Source organism: Ictalurus punctatus, chromosome 24, assembly GCF_001660625.3.
Source record: "Ictalurus punctatus breed USDA103 chromosome 24, Coco_2.0, whole genome shotgun sequence".
In the NCBI taxonomy this organism is placed as follows: domain Eukaryota; kingdom Metazoa; phylum Chordata; class Actinopteri; order Siluriformes; family Ictaluridae; genus Ictalurus; species Ictalurus punctatus.
Genome location: NC_030439.2, coordinates 15,046,496 through 15,062,082, shown reverse-complemented (window position 1 = coordinate 15,062,082; position 15,587 = coordinate 15,046,496). Strand labels below are relative to the sequence as shown.

The following is a 15,587-nucleotide window of genomic DNA, read 5'->3' as shown; positions in this document are numbered from 1 at the left end:
TGCATAAATGATGTGGTGTTGCATACAGCTTTTTAGCTCCTTAGCCAGCCAAACAATAACAATATGGTGTTACTTATGCTAGTGTCTATTAATGGATGTGTGTTGGCCCATATTTTAGGTGCATACCTCCACCTGCTTTACAGATTATTTGAGCAACTCCTGTTCATTTTAACAATTAGGAATATGACATTAATAGAAAAATATAATTTGTCACTATACTACTCATATTATTTTACTTGTAATCATTTATTTTGTTCCTACAGGCAAGGGAACTGTGTGCCAAAAAAGAACAGGTTGTATAAAACAAATTGCTCAGCCTCAGGGAACGATCAAGTTTACCTTCTGGATCGAGCAGACGGGTGACGCCCAGCTCTCTCTCCGCCATGCTGAATGCCTGCTCCAGGTTCTCCAGATTCGTCTGTCTGTACACCTTACTCATGTCAATCAGATTAGGCCTAAGGCACACACACAAGTAATAAACCATGTCAGAGCAGGCTTTAACAGAAAGCAGGAATCCCAACAGCTGCCAAGGAATGAAATGCATGGTAGGCAGATCTCTGAAAACTAAGGATGAAACTTTAATAAACTGCATACAGGTAAACACAGCTGGAATATATTATGTGTTACATTTGGTTAGGTATTTCTGCAATGCTCAATTCATAATACCACCTTGAACTTAGATAATCACAATGCAGAAAGTTTTTCCTGGGATTTGGTCAAATCAGGTTTAGGCACATAGGATGTTAATTATATGAATGCTCACTGACATTGCCAAAAAGACAATGACTAGACAAGACTATAAACAGTATGCACCTACACGCTCTACCTTCTTCAGTAAATATGAAGAATTTAGCCATTTCAAAGCAGTAGTGTTTCATTGAAGATCAAAATGTGAAATTAGCACTCAAATATTTCAAATGATATATTATGCACAATACAACGTATAGCCATTAGCATATGATAGCTAATGATAGCACAGTTAAAACACGCAGCTTTTTCAAGATAATAATTGCAAGTGACTAAACTAGCCAAAAGTGTCCCATATTCTCTAAACTGCAGTGTAATGACAGGCTTCATACTGCCAGTATCTATTAAGAAAGTCTCATGTTAATCAAAGGCCCTGTATATTCATGTCTTAAATAAGTTCTGCAATAGGCCTAGATCATAATTTAAACTAACTTAGCTACACTTTTGCGCTCCAAATATTCACATGATGTGGCAGAACATCTGCAATTACATCCAACAACAACCCATCATTTCTAAGAAGTAACATACTGCATCCATACACTTGACTGCCTCTTTGGGTGTAGTAGTAATATGCTTGCATCCCAGCAGGTACCACTTCAGTATAATATGCCTTTCGGTAAGACATTTTGTCCCTGTTCACAGGAGAAAGCCGTCGCTCCATGCTTAGCTCAAACTCTCCAATCTGAGAGCCAAAGTTGGACCGAGCTTCTGGACTTAGCGATTCAGAGTCAAAAGATCCCCCTGAGGGCATGTTTTCACACAGCATGACCACCCGATCGTCCAGTTCACTAACAGAGCCATGAGTGCTACTCGACGAGCTACTGAGCCTTTTCCTTGTGCGACGCTTTCTCTTCAGGCTGAACATCGCTGCTGGATGTGCAGTGGATATAACCAAGCTTGTCTTCCTTCTTGCTTGTCCGAAAGATTACTCTTCAGAGAATATCCTCTTTTTTTCATGTAAATGATCTCTGCACTAATTCCATTGTCATACAGTTGGTACAATCAGACCATCTACTAATGTTTCTTGTTAACAGAATAGCATACAACTGAACTAAAAGTACTGATACTTGCACTGTGTCTATATTAAAGAAATAAAAAAACCTGGGAGCATGAGCTGCAGATATTTCTCCTGAGACACTGGCATGTGCCATGTAAGCACATGCAGGGTATTACAATCACAGCCTCTGGGAAAACTTGGCACTTGTATATGCTACGCCCTCCACGTTTTCCCTTAATCCCTCACATGATTTAATATGATGTTGTAGGGAATGTGTGAGAGAAAGAGAGATAGAGAGAGAGAGAGAGCGTATACCTAACACTTTGCATGTCAGCCATATATTATTTCATGTTCAAGTGCAGCAAGATGCATCTTGTCCAAAAGTACAAAAAAAAAAAAAAAAAAAGTACAGATAATTTGTAAGACCACACAAGAGACTTGGCTGCTCTGAGGATATCATGTGTGTGAAATTATTCTGCAGGATCCTACAGTTTGCATAACCACCGAGTCAAACCAAAAGGCATTGTGTTGGAGCAAAAAGCCAGTTGTCCTGTATGTCAAGAGCTTTTAAATTCTATCTGATTTTTTTCAGATATTTCAGCAGCACACTAATGTGATACACAGTACTATGCAAAAGTCTTCTTTTTTTTTTGTATAAACTTTGTTATAGAATTTTATTTTATGACTTCCAGACATTAGTTTTCCAGCATAAAATCAAATGTTGCAGAAAAAGCTTGTATGTCAGTAAAGAAAGCAGCATATTATGTAAGAGATCATTTTAAAAAACACACACACACAGTGAAGGCTGCTGGGTTTTGCTGCAAAAAATTAGAAGCAAATGCGACAATCAAAGTCTCCAGAAGAACCATGGCAGATTCTCCAAAATGCTCAATAAAGCTTACCGCTCATTTCCTTATAAAACTGCACTAATTCTACCTGAGACTACTAACTTCTTTTTTAAAGCAAAGGGTCATCACACCAAGAACTGACTTTGTTTGATTTATTACTATTTACTGCTCTTTATAGTATTTTTTATGTAACATTTAAAAAATAGAAACACTGAATTTCAGTATTTTTGAAAGCATCTTAGTTCTACAGCATTTCTTTGCACGTGCCTTTCGCAAGACTTTTGCACTATACTGTATGTATGTATTTGAATTGTGTATATTTCATTGTATTGCTAGATATTTATTTAAATTTACATTTATTACACTTACTGGTTTTGGCTTGTTGTCTCTTGTGTGTCATACCATGATGTTTTTTTTCTGTAAACTCGTATTTGATTTTTTTTTTAATATTATGATTTTTTTTTAATTCGTACAACCAATAAAATATTATGCTGTCTAACTTCACGTTACTCAGCAAATGTTACAAGACAAAGTACCTTCTGGAATATTTGGTGATTTTTTACATTTTAATTATGCATTTTTTAATTATGCATGCAATGCACGTTAAGAGGCTGAGTTGTGATTATCACAAAAAGTACCTTGAACTCTTTCTCACCTGTGCTTGTTGATGATAGCATTAAAGAGCCTGCCATCTCTCCAACTGGTGGTGAAGTTGTCACAGCGCAGGCCGTGGTAGCCCTCCACCATGCGCTGAGACCAAAGCAGCAGCTTCTCCTTGGCAGTCATGTCATCGGACTGACCGTTCACCTGTATGTCTGAGATCTGGAGGAAGAGAGAGAGAGAGAGAGAGAGAGAGAGAGAGAGAGAGAGAGATACAATATATAAAATTACTATGAGATTTAGCTGCAAACCAGAATAATCTCGAAGAGATCGTGTTTTACTTCAACTTTTCCTATCTAAGCCTACCTTCTCTTTTAAAACCACATATTCCTCATGAGCAGAAAAATAAACAGAAACTACGATGCATTGCTTTGCAATATTGTGGTCTTTTCTAAAAGATGCAATTCTGTTGAAATTACTGTTCTTATTATAGCTTCAGAAACACATTCAAACATTTCCTTTACGGGCTTGTTGCTTTTTAATTTTCAATATAAGGGCAATATTGTCAAACATTCCAAAGATATCAAATCTGTGACTTCAGAATCGACATAGCAGCCACATACGATAAGAATAAATTGATGATAACTTGATTCCACTTTGTTCTGGATTACATAGCAGTGCACAACATTCAATGGTTTATCCTTAAATAGATAAAGAATATCCTATAATGACACCATAGTTCTTGTTGCTAGGATACCATGCTTGGTAAATATGGCACCTAGTGATCATGCGATCCGCAAAAAAAAAAAAAATGTCTTATGATCAGGGTGTTGTTCATCTTTTAGGCTCTTGGTTGTGTGTGTTTTTGTGGTTTTGTAGTGATTCATAGTCAGGATTTCCCTTTTGGATTAATCACTTCTCCCAGGCTACAACTGACACCACATTGGTCTTTTATAAGCGTGTCTATATGTGTGTCACTGGGGAACTTAGGGAAGTTGGTTTAGGTTGGCATTTAGGGAAGTTGGTTAGTTTGGCAGTCAGTCCTCTACACTGTGACTCAGACAGGATGGAAACATCCTTCATCCTTTCACTTCAGCTTTTTCAACTAAATGTTCACCTCATGTCTGCACAATGCCAGCATCCACAAAAGAAGTCTGTCTTTGCTTTTTTTTCTATAGAGAACATATGCCTGTATACAGGAATGATTAGGATTAGTGACACAATGTTCAGTGTGGTTTTGTGATTCAATCAGACCTCTAGCAGCAGATGCAACTGACATACAGTATTTTTATACCAAAGTTGTATGAGCAGTCTATATCTGCAAACTAAATTCGTTTACAGCATTTACAGCAAGTGTCCAGCTAATACAATGACTACACCACACCCATGCCATGTGAGTTGAGGCCAGGATGAAAAAAAGTATTTAAAAAAAAAAAATTCAGAGCACAGGAAATAATAAAGAATAGACAAAGGCTATATTATCCCCTAGTTGACAATCATTAAAATAAAAATCAGAAGTCTTATGAATCATCAAACTGCCATGCCAATATGCCCACACCCTCTTCCTTACAGGGAACACTGAGTCACTGAGGCGGATGGACACTGCCTCAGACCATAATCCTCTGCAGGCCTATTTTAACTTCAAAGTATTTTTTTTCCATCATTAAAGAAACCAAGTGTATAACCGACTACATTCCAATGGATAAAACCAACAATTGCCCCATTTTGAAAATGAATAACTTTCACAGAGCTAGTGCAACTTTCACTTCAGTGTGCATTGCATAAAATCAAACTTTCATTGCTTCAGATCTGTTTAGTCAAGTCCAGTGGCTTTTATTTATGTTAATTTTATTATTTAGTCTAAAACCAGTGTGAAAAATGAAAAACTCAGGATGTTTACACAGGATCAATATGAAGAAGTGAACTGGGAAGATATGTTCCAGTCGAAGCTGCATATGTTCCAGTCGATACAGCTTTATCAAACAGCTTTACCACTCATGTTTGTTGGAAAGAGTATCAACAGTGGAAGAGGGAACAGGGCCAGACTAGTAGACTTAATTACACTCCAACACAGCATATAGTATGTGAGTATTACAGTATATCATGCCATACCTGGAAGTGAAGGATGATGGTCCATATTAGCCCAAGGGTCAGCTTCGGGTTTCCATCTGCTATATCATCATTCCTGATGTTCACCAGTTTGACCTGGATCAAAAGATAAAATACAGTCCTGAGGAACTGAGGTGTGTGAGGTTTTACATAAATGCATATAAAATAAATAAATAAATACACCAAACTGTGAATAATTTTATGTAAATAAACTAAGAAAAAGAATGCAGCATTTGTTGTACCTGTCTATGTTTGAGGAAATCCAAGGCGATCTGGACGTTCTGTAGCTTGTGGAAGCGCATGCGACCCTTCTCTCTGGGCTGTTGGATAAAAAATATAAAGAGTAGATCAGAGACGAAGTGGAAATCATTGATTAAGAGTCAACGTTAAATAGAACGTGTGGTTATAGTTTGACCAAATGAAATCTGGTCATTTTTGCCTCTTAGATTTGGGCAAATTGTATATTATTGTTACAATGATTCCAAAAGCTAAGTGAATTTTGAGAACCATACACTGCCTGTCAAAAGTTTCTCAACTCCTACCAGGGCATTTCAGTTGGGTAAGGTCAGGTGAAGGAACAAGCCACTATGTCGCAAAATATTTGCAGAGATTTGATTGGAAATGCAATCAATCAATCAATCAATCAATCAATAAATAAGGTGCCCCAAAATACTTGACAAGCATTGCAAGGTAAAATATTATTTACATACATAACAGTACACTATACACAATAGTCAAATCCCTTATCCTACCTATCAATCTGCATTCAATCAATTTACGAAAACATGAATAAGTAATGTCCACAATGAAATAATCTCCATTTTTCCATTCTTAACAATATCTATACAACCTAACAACTTACATCTCTAAGGTGAATTGGGTATAATGCCACAGTGACTATGCAATGCATGAGAAGCCATCTGGAACATCTGAGGTGGGAATGCACTAGCATACAATCCAGACCATGCACTGGCACTCATGACAGTAACCAAATGTACAGCCAGTCAAACCTGAGAAGCCAGACTCCGGTCTGCTTTCAGTGTATGATGTCACTTATAACTAATTCACTACATGTCTGCAAGTAGTATTATACATGAGGTGATGTATAAAAATGAAACATAAAAGTTGCAACAATCACTAATTGAATATTGCTGATAATATGTACCAGTACAATAATATTTAACCTTGAGCAAATTTCACCATGGATTTGCTACATCCCTATATTCATAAAATTGAAGTAATTTGATTTTATACAGATTCTATTATAATTTTAATTAATGCTTCTGCACTTACTCAAACGTGCTTTTTACTAAATATTCATTTAGAGCTTCGGTAATAAAGTACTTGCAATGAATCTCAAAAATCATGACTCAAATATTCTTTCTTCTCCTTTGTCTATAAATCCAAATAATCATGTTTCTCTATATTCCAACTTCCATATTTGAAATGCCCAATCATATCTAAACCTATTAAAACCCTCACTCACTCTTCATATATTAAATGTTACCTATATACTTCATATATACTTATATATTTAATATAGTGTTACTACTACTGCTGCTGCTACTACTACTACTACTAATAATAATAATAATAATAATAATAATAATAATAATAAAATCTCATGCAATATTTGTACAAATTCAAACAACAGAGGATGATGTGATCGGATTATTTTATACAAAGGAAGCCGTAAAGAATAGGTATGAATGCTAACCCTGTCCCAACCTTAACTTTAACCTTAACCTTTTGAACTTTGCATATAAATTGAGTTGTGCTAATAGCTATGAATTTGAAAGTGTTAGACTATACTAAAATAAAAAAGACAGGAAACATCTTGATTTCGAATTTCAGTACTTGAGTACTTAAAAGTGCAGACACTTTTTAACTTTAACTCAAGTATACTTTTGACTAATTTCTCTCACTATTTACTAAGTACTGTCTAATTCAATTATTATTACAATTTCATGTGATCACAAGCATTTGGCCTTGCTTGGCCTGAAGGACATTTTGCTTAGTTTATAGATTCCCAGTTCAATCAACTCCATCTTTAAATAATGTATAGATAATAATATAACTTTCCAGAAAGCAAACCAAGCTTTAGCCAGTCTCACAGATCATAATATCTGCAAAGCCAGCCTGCTTGATCAGACTGGCCAAATGTAATTTACTACTTATCCAGATTGTTTGCACGGGGCAAAGAACATTCACAACAAGACACAAGACAAAGGAAGTGACATCATGCACAACCCAGGTAAACCTGGGAGTGACGCATGCCAGACCCCCTGAGGAGGCGAGTCGGAAGGTTCTAGACCCACTCACCAACCGTGAGTTCCTGACAACATCACGCTCCCTCGGCTACCCCAGCAAGAGCATCGCAAGAGAAGAGGCAAAGGCAAAGGGGTCAAGGTTAGGGCAGAGGTCAGCCAAGTAGAAAACTGAAAGGTCAGGGGTGGCAAAACCAGTGCAGGGAGTTGAAACAGAGGCAGAAAACACAACATTAACACGTTAAAAGATGTGCAACACAAGAAAACCTGTGAAAGTAGATGTCATTCAACTGGGCTTTCATAATTCTGTGTTCCTGAGTGTCTCAAATGTATAAAGTCAACACATGCAAAAACTTGGAGAACAAAAATGTTAAGGGAATTTAACAACTGCAGTTAATTAAGTGTAGGTTAAATGAAGTTTGCTGGTTAAATATTGACTATCATGCGGCTATTGTGAGTAAGGGAGGAAATGGGTTTATTAAAGGACATATTGCTAAAGTAAGTAAGAGGAGAAAGAGGTGCAAAAGCAGGTACCCATATCCATAAGAGGTTTTGCTTCAGAATGCATATCTGATGCAAGATCGATATTTTTTTTTTTTTTTTTTTAAATAAAGTTTGTCCGTGGGAAACAATTCAGTGTTTTGACGGACTCACCAGTGTTTCTCCAGAGAGCACCTCCAGCAGGGAAATGAGGCTGTGGCCATCTCGCAGATCCTCGTACAGGTCTGTGATGTGCCTCTGAGCCTGGGGTTAAAAACATTCAGACATAGAAATAAGTTAACAAATTTTGAATTCTTTAAGCAGCTGTTGTTCTTTAAGTGTTGTTCTTATGATGTACTATTAAGTTTGGTTCATCAAATTCCTTTTACTTATTTGTGAATTAATTTTATTTTAAACCTAAAATATCTTTACCTTTAAAAAAAAAACAAAAAAAAAAAAAACAGTTGAGTAGGTTACAGGTAAGGAATAAAACACGACAGGGCTGTGGTTACAAGAAAACAATCATCGATGTGGTGTGAAAGTGGCCCAGTACAAAGAAGAATTACTTTTACCACTTCAAAGTGTTTTTCTTCTTATACCACAGCGATTTGCAAACAATTACATTTTTTTGCCATACATTTGAACCATTTATAGTTATATTTTATGCTGTGGAACATCCATGAAACAAGTTAAACATTTATGTTAGAACAGCTATAAAAGCCTGTTTTAAGTCCCCATGTAAGTTGTCACTATGTAAACAATAACTATTAGAATGAGCGCATTAATATATTGTGGAACTACTGTCTGAGCTGCTGTTACAGCAAATTAATTAATTAATTAATCACAATTGATCATTTAACAGCGCTGTGGTATACAGTAAGTCAAACATAGAATAGCTATCTGAATGGCACCTACATTAAGTACTAATAGCGCTTCATAACATTATAGTTCTTGAGAACTCTTTTATAAAGCAATACTGCAGAATTTATTTTTTTAAAATGCTTATGGCATGCTGACTTTAGAGCGTCTATTTCATACACTCTTCAAAAAATTTAAGCTTTCTTTGATTGCCTCTCTGGATGAATCCTTTAAGTGCTCGCACAAGAGTATTTCTCTATTACAAAAAGTTCTGAATAGAAGCTAAGAAATCTTAAATATCCAAAGAACCCTTAAAGAAAGCCTTGAAGAACACATTTTGTTCTATGAAATAAGATTAGATAAGTAGACTGTATTTTTAATCCGTATCCTCCCAAGCTATTGGTTTTCACTAACAGCACACCAGTCTCACTTTTATGTAAAGTACACATAGGTTTACTTCATAAAAATGCATACAAATACATTATATATATATATATGTGTGTGTGTGTATATACACACACACACACACACACACACACACACGTTATATATATATATATATATATATATATATATATATATATATATATATATATATATATATATATGTATATGTATACTTCCTATCACATGAGCTTTGGCATAGGCATTTACATCAATCCTCCAGAATTGCTTTAAAGAGCATTTATGCAATGCCTGTAATATCTAATATAATATAATGTAGAAAGCCTTCCAATAAAACAGCTACCTAATAATTTTGGAAATACTTCAGTATTCAGTTCTCAGGAATTCATGGCCTAAAGGTAACTTGGATTAACAAATATCCTGTCATTAAAACCTTAACAATCTATTCTGATGAATTTGTGGTTAAACGTTCTTTGACTAACATTTCTGTCTGGATAAGTGTTGAACAATTTAATTCTAAGGAACTTGTGGTCTAAAGAGTCAGATGACCTAAAAAGCTTAACAGTCTGTTCTGAGGAATCTACGTCTAAAAGTTGCATGGATTAATATTCTGTCATCTCACTTCTATGTGTATACTTATTATGAACCAGTCATATTCAGAAGCATCACAATGTTCAGATCAAATCAAAGCAGTAGGCAGTTGTATAACCAGCAGGTCACAAGCCTGTCCTATCATGGATTTAAGACAAAACACAGCACAGCAAATCAACCGAAAGGGCTTAGGCAGTGTTAAATGTGTTAATAACGTGAATGTCTATTTTATTATTTGGTGTCAGTAACCTTATAGGAAAAAAAGAAAGAAAAAAAAACGCAACTGAAAGATTTCCTGTCAAAGCCTGCTTCTATTGATTGCTAAAAGCCTGCTGCAGAAGAAAGAGTTAATCAACACTCATTGCCCTGATATTATAACAGAGAATTATTATAGATCTATCCTCAGATGACTGACGTGTTTGATTTGACGTTATTTTCATGACTTATTTTTAGTTTTTAAATGAAAGCTCTCCACTCTAAGTGGTTTGACAGAATAATCTGTAACGGTCTAAAATAACTACACAAACACTTAATAACCCTGTTTCTTCTGCAAAGAGGCTCAAGCAGTGAATACAGAAGAACACAAGAGGGAGACGTGTGAGCTTAAGTTGCATGAGACTAATCACAATCCATGCAGATGAGGATCAGTCAGCACTTGGTTCAAACACTCAACCTACCTCTGCTTTCCAGTGCTGATGGAGATGGATGGAGACAGAAAAAGGAGAGTTTGTAATGAAGAGACAGAGAAAAGGAAAGAGAGATGTGCATAACACATGAGTAAGAGCATAACAGATTGGGATTTATGAGAATAAAGATATGAAAAATGTAATAAGAATGTGTAATAAGAGAGCGAGGAATATAGATAGAGAGAATAGTGTACTGGCATCTTATACCATGATGCAGTGATTAAAAACGATCCATGATCAACAATAATAAACCGTAACAGATTAAGCTTTTTACTAACTATTTATTTTCTAATCGCTTTAATCGATTTAAGTGCAAACCTGACAATAACTCTCCTGGAAAGAAAAACAAAAACTAAACTAAATTCACAGACAAGGCCTTTTCGTAGCACATCATAACAACCTCACTTTATAATGTTTTCATAAGCTGTTAATAGATGTGTTATTTATTGATTCAATTATTCAAACATGGATGCACACTATTTGAACAAACAGATCAAATATAACATTAGCTTTTAACATCGGAAAAACTTTAACACAGAATTTGTGTTATAGTTTTAAATGTAGCTTTAATAATGAGCTTCCCTTAGAAAGCATTCATAAGCCATAGAGAAAAAAACACATTATTTTTCTTTCATAAACATGGGTATATTTTATTAAATTCAGATCGCTTAACCATTAATAAAATGTTTATTATAGTAAAAGGATGTTCATAAGGATATTTATAAATCACATATTAGACATTTTAAAGTATTTGGGGGGGCTTGATGTAGAAGTAGCACTAGTAATTCCTTATTTATATAAATGTTAATATATAAACAACATGCATTCCTTTGCAATAAAAATTAATTATGCTAAATAATGCATTTTTGTCAGGAAGATAAAATATCTTCTTTATCATCTATCATATCAGTTCAAAAAAGGTTTGTTTTATTAACAAGTGGGGGAAGATAGATAGATAGATAGATAGATAGATAGATATGTCTTTACTTGTGGGTTATTTTTTAATAATACTTTAGAAGGTCATTAGTAAAACATCATATTTATAAGTTTGATGCATATGAGTAACTACTTCTTTAGCAATAGTGTACAAATGGTTTGTAATCATTTAGAATAATCATTTATTTAATAGTTTAGTTTATAAATTCATTATAGGGTGAGGTTGTTATTAAGGGCTCCCAAAATTAAGCATTGTAAACATTGCAAGTCTCTAGGTATCTAAAATGTCTATAATGTCTCTGTGTCTAAAAAAAGCTACCAGGTGCTTTGTCCGGGCCACTGAGGACAACCAGAAGAGCTACAAGGCGTCCGTCAAGATATAACGAATTCTCTTACAGACACCAAACTGCTTACATGAAACGGCCAGAAGGATTGATCTGTTCTGTAAATCACAAACTGTACAGTTCCTTAAGGGACACAGGCTAAAAGATCAAATAAATCAATTGAAAAGAGATTGAGACAGATACATTAGAATTAGTCACACTAGGCACAATTTTACACACTTTTTTGTATCTAATATGCAGGACAGTATGGTATGACTTCAGTGTGGACTTGTTAAATGGATGATTTGTAAAATTGCCATGTTAATTCAACTTCTTTCAACTTTCAATTAAAGTTGTCTGTATGCAGTTTTGTAGAAAACATTCAGAGAAGGTGTTGTAATGGCATGGAAATGTGTCAACATGTATATCTGTGAAAGAAATTCTGGATGGGAAAACAACAGAGATGATGCTTATCATAAACACTATCTCTGACAATAACTATGTTATCCAGGTCAGTGAAGCATCACTGACACGAACGATTTTCTCTTCCCTCATACACAAGGTTTTTCTCTCTCTGTAGTTTGTGTGGCACTGGGATCACTGCATGGAAATATGATGCGTAATTTAAATATCGGCACCCTCAAGCTGCTTAGCACCTGTGGGGCAGATGGTGAATTCAGGAGGCCATGAATAAAATACATTGTGCTTATGCAGGAAACTAAAACCTGACCAGATGTGGATGACTCACACATATGCATGCAGTACGTACACACACACACACAACACACACAACACACACACACACAGAAGCATACAACAATGGATTTAGAAGCACCCCAAGCTAATATGCAAATGTAGGCACACAGTTACAGTTACATTTCAGATACAGAGTTTGTATAGGAGATTAGACTTTTTATTATCAGAAAATAGTTACATATAAATCAAGAGTAGATCTAATATTTAACTTCGCTACCCTGTCTCTAAACACATTCCTGTCATTTTGGTACATAATGACAGGAAAAGCAAGGAATTTGTTTTAGCCAGAATGTTAAGTACAGGTTTAACAGTTAACCCCCCCTTGTCATTAGATAAAGCTGTAATCTGCTAGGAGTACATTGCATCCCAATCTGAATTTCGGTTGCTACGAGCTTTAAAAAATTTTATTCAAAAGCAATTTCAATTTCAAAGTAATACAAGCTCTTGAAATGTTGCTTAAAAGTCAGAAAACTATTTAAATATTCATTCACTAAAATAATTCTATTGATCTACATTTATTAACAAAATTAGGTAATATTAATATTATTCATTATGCTTCTATATTGTTAACAAATTCATAATACCAACTATGCAACACAGGGGCTTTTTATATAAATAAGCTAAAAAAAAAAAAAAATAGGATTAAAAAATCTTATAATCAAATTGTGGGTGTATACTTTCAATTCCAATTTCAACAGACATTGTTGTCTAAAACAGAAATATCAAGAATATGTGGAGATTTGGCTTGGAAATAGGTTGCCAACTTTTAAACTAACATTATATATATATATTACATTATAAATTACAATTTACTAATGTTAATAAATACAATAATTTAATTTTAATATCACTTTCCCTATTAATATATTACCATACTCTATTTGGCCTTTGCTTTTCTTCCTTAAAATGAAGGAACATCTGTGAAACCCAGTAAATGTGTTAATGCTCCAAATTAAATTTCTTTGCCTTCTTCATATAATGTGTGTAATAATACCTTCATAAGATGCTTGTTCACCCATTTTGTGAAAGTTTTTTTCTGCACGCGGTCACGCTCATCTGTAGAGGAGGATATGAGAAAGGGAAAGAAAGAGAGATACAATCATTAGTGATTGAAAACATGATGTAGCCTTTGACATGGTGGTAACAGTGAAGTGGTTGATCTCCTCAGTAAAGCAATAGAAAGGTGGCAGTGAGAACAAAAATACATAGTAGATCCTTGCTTATGATCAATAAGTGTGAATCATCCAGAAATGCTTCATACACTCCCATTCAAAATAACACCGCTTTCAGTTCCCATATTCAAATACACCAGAGCTTTTTAATTAAAGGATGTGAAAGGTCCATGCAGAGCCTATTTTTGTTCCCAATTTAATGGAAACTCTAGACTTATTTTTGTAGTTTACATCTGAAATAGCAAGTATGATAAACAATCCCTGTGCTCACTGTGAAAGTGTATTAAAGATGAACTGAATCTTTGGTTGGCACGCAAACGAACACATCATGAGAGCAGCTCTGAGTCATAAGCTGAAGCAGGTACCATGACTCCAAAGACAGCATGTGATTCACTGTGGATTGAGGTTCTCCTTCTAATGTTTTGAAATGAGTACACAATTCAAAACACTAAGCAAACACTGAGCAACAGCCAAGTCTTTATGTCATCTTTTTATAATCATGGCACTGGTGTTTATGTTTTTGAATACATTTCTATATGTAACACATGGAGCAATTCAATTCTCAAAAAATTACAAGGTATTGACCAACACTAGAAACTACTTTAGATTTTTTGAGTGTTCTTATGTCGATAGGAAAAATAACAGGAGATATATAAAGCTTGTTTTGTTTTTCGCATTTTTTAAAGTAACATTGTTAAATTTTGTGGGGAGACTGAACAGGTAAAACAATAATAAACTTTGTTATAATTATAATTATCACTTTGTTGTAATGGAACATTAGATCTAATGTAGCTGGCCTAGTGATGAGGTGATAAATGCATGGTTGTGCACGGGTTGTTCCTATCATGTATGTAAGGAATAAAACTAATATTTTAATGATACCACTACCACCCTGAAGTTGATTGTTTTCCAATAACTGCACATCATGAAGTGTTTTGCTCCTCTTATGTCATAACAATTTGCCAAACTTAATCTTTTATTATGTATTTTTTTTAAAACAATACTTTTAATCTGTTTATAGATATTTTTAATGTTGGGAACATACATGAAACAAGTTAGTTCTGTTATCGCTTATATTATAACAGCAATAAACAGTTGGTCCATCACCAATCTACTTTTTTTCCTCTCTCTTGATGTATATAAAGCAAAAAAAAAAAATCCAGCTTGACTTATTACAGAGAACTGAACAAGCACAAAGCTGACTATGAAATTAAAGTGATGTTGAAATGAATTTTTGCTTGGCACTCAAACGAACATGGCACGAGAGAATGAGTCATGAGTTATGAGTAGAAGCAGGTACTGTTTTGCAACCAATGAGCAGTGTTCGTGACTCCAAAGAAAGGATGTTTCACTTTGGATTCAGGTTCCCCATGCAGTGTTTTGAAATTACTCCTAAAGTACACAACTGGAAACAGCATGAGATGAGCAAGTCTCAACAGCCATGTCTGTATGTTATGTTGTTATAATCATGGCACTGGTATTTAACGTACATATTTTCCCACTTAAGTGTAGGTTAGCATGTTCGCCTCACACCTCCATTGTTGGGGGTCCGATTCCTACTGCGGCCCTGTGTGTGTATATTCCCCCTGTGCTGTGGGGTCTTCCTCTGGGTACTCCGGTTTCCTCCCCCAGTCCAAAGACATGCATGGTAGCAATCAGAATCCAGAATTCACCAGTGTTGTGTATGATGCATTTGATGTAAATAGGACACGTCTTTAGGAGACTGTGGTGGCATGCTGTACAATAACAATAGATAAGCACAGACGATAAGGGTAGACTTTTGATATGAGTTGCAGGCTTGCCCAGTAACTT

The 15,587-nt window shown here is 35.0% G+C and overlaps 1 protein-coding gene across 22 annotated transcripts in view; it reads right to left on the bottom strand.

Annotated features, from left to right (window-relative positions):
* Positions 1–15,587, bottom strand: part of pleca (plectin a) — a 115,494-nt gene that overhangs the window by 29,128 nt on the left and 70,779 nt on the right. For 12 of the 22 annotated variants that reach the window (XM_047150657.2, XM_053675051.1, XM_017454212.3 and 9 more), the window contains 6 exons: positions 13,598–13,659; positions 8,223–8,312; positions 5,544–5,621; positions 5,305–5,397; positions 3,248–3,414; positions 340–455 (listed from right to left, as the gene is read on the bottom strand). In XM_047150657.2, coding sequence (XP_047006613.2) covers positions 340–455; positions 3,248–3,414; positions 5,305–5,397; positions 5,544–5,621; positions 8,223–8,312; positions 13,598–13,659 — 606 coding nt within the window. Of the gene's footprint in view, positions 1–339; positions 456–3,247; positions 3,415–5,304; positions 5,398–5,543; positions 5,622–8,222; positions 8,313–10,579; positions 10,595–13,597; positions 13,660–15,587 lie in introns of all 22 variants that reach the window. The other 10 variants (XM_047150656.2, XM_047150658.2, XM_047150659.2 and 7 more) reach the window with 1 other exon arrangement.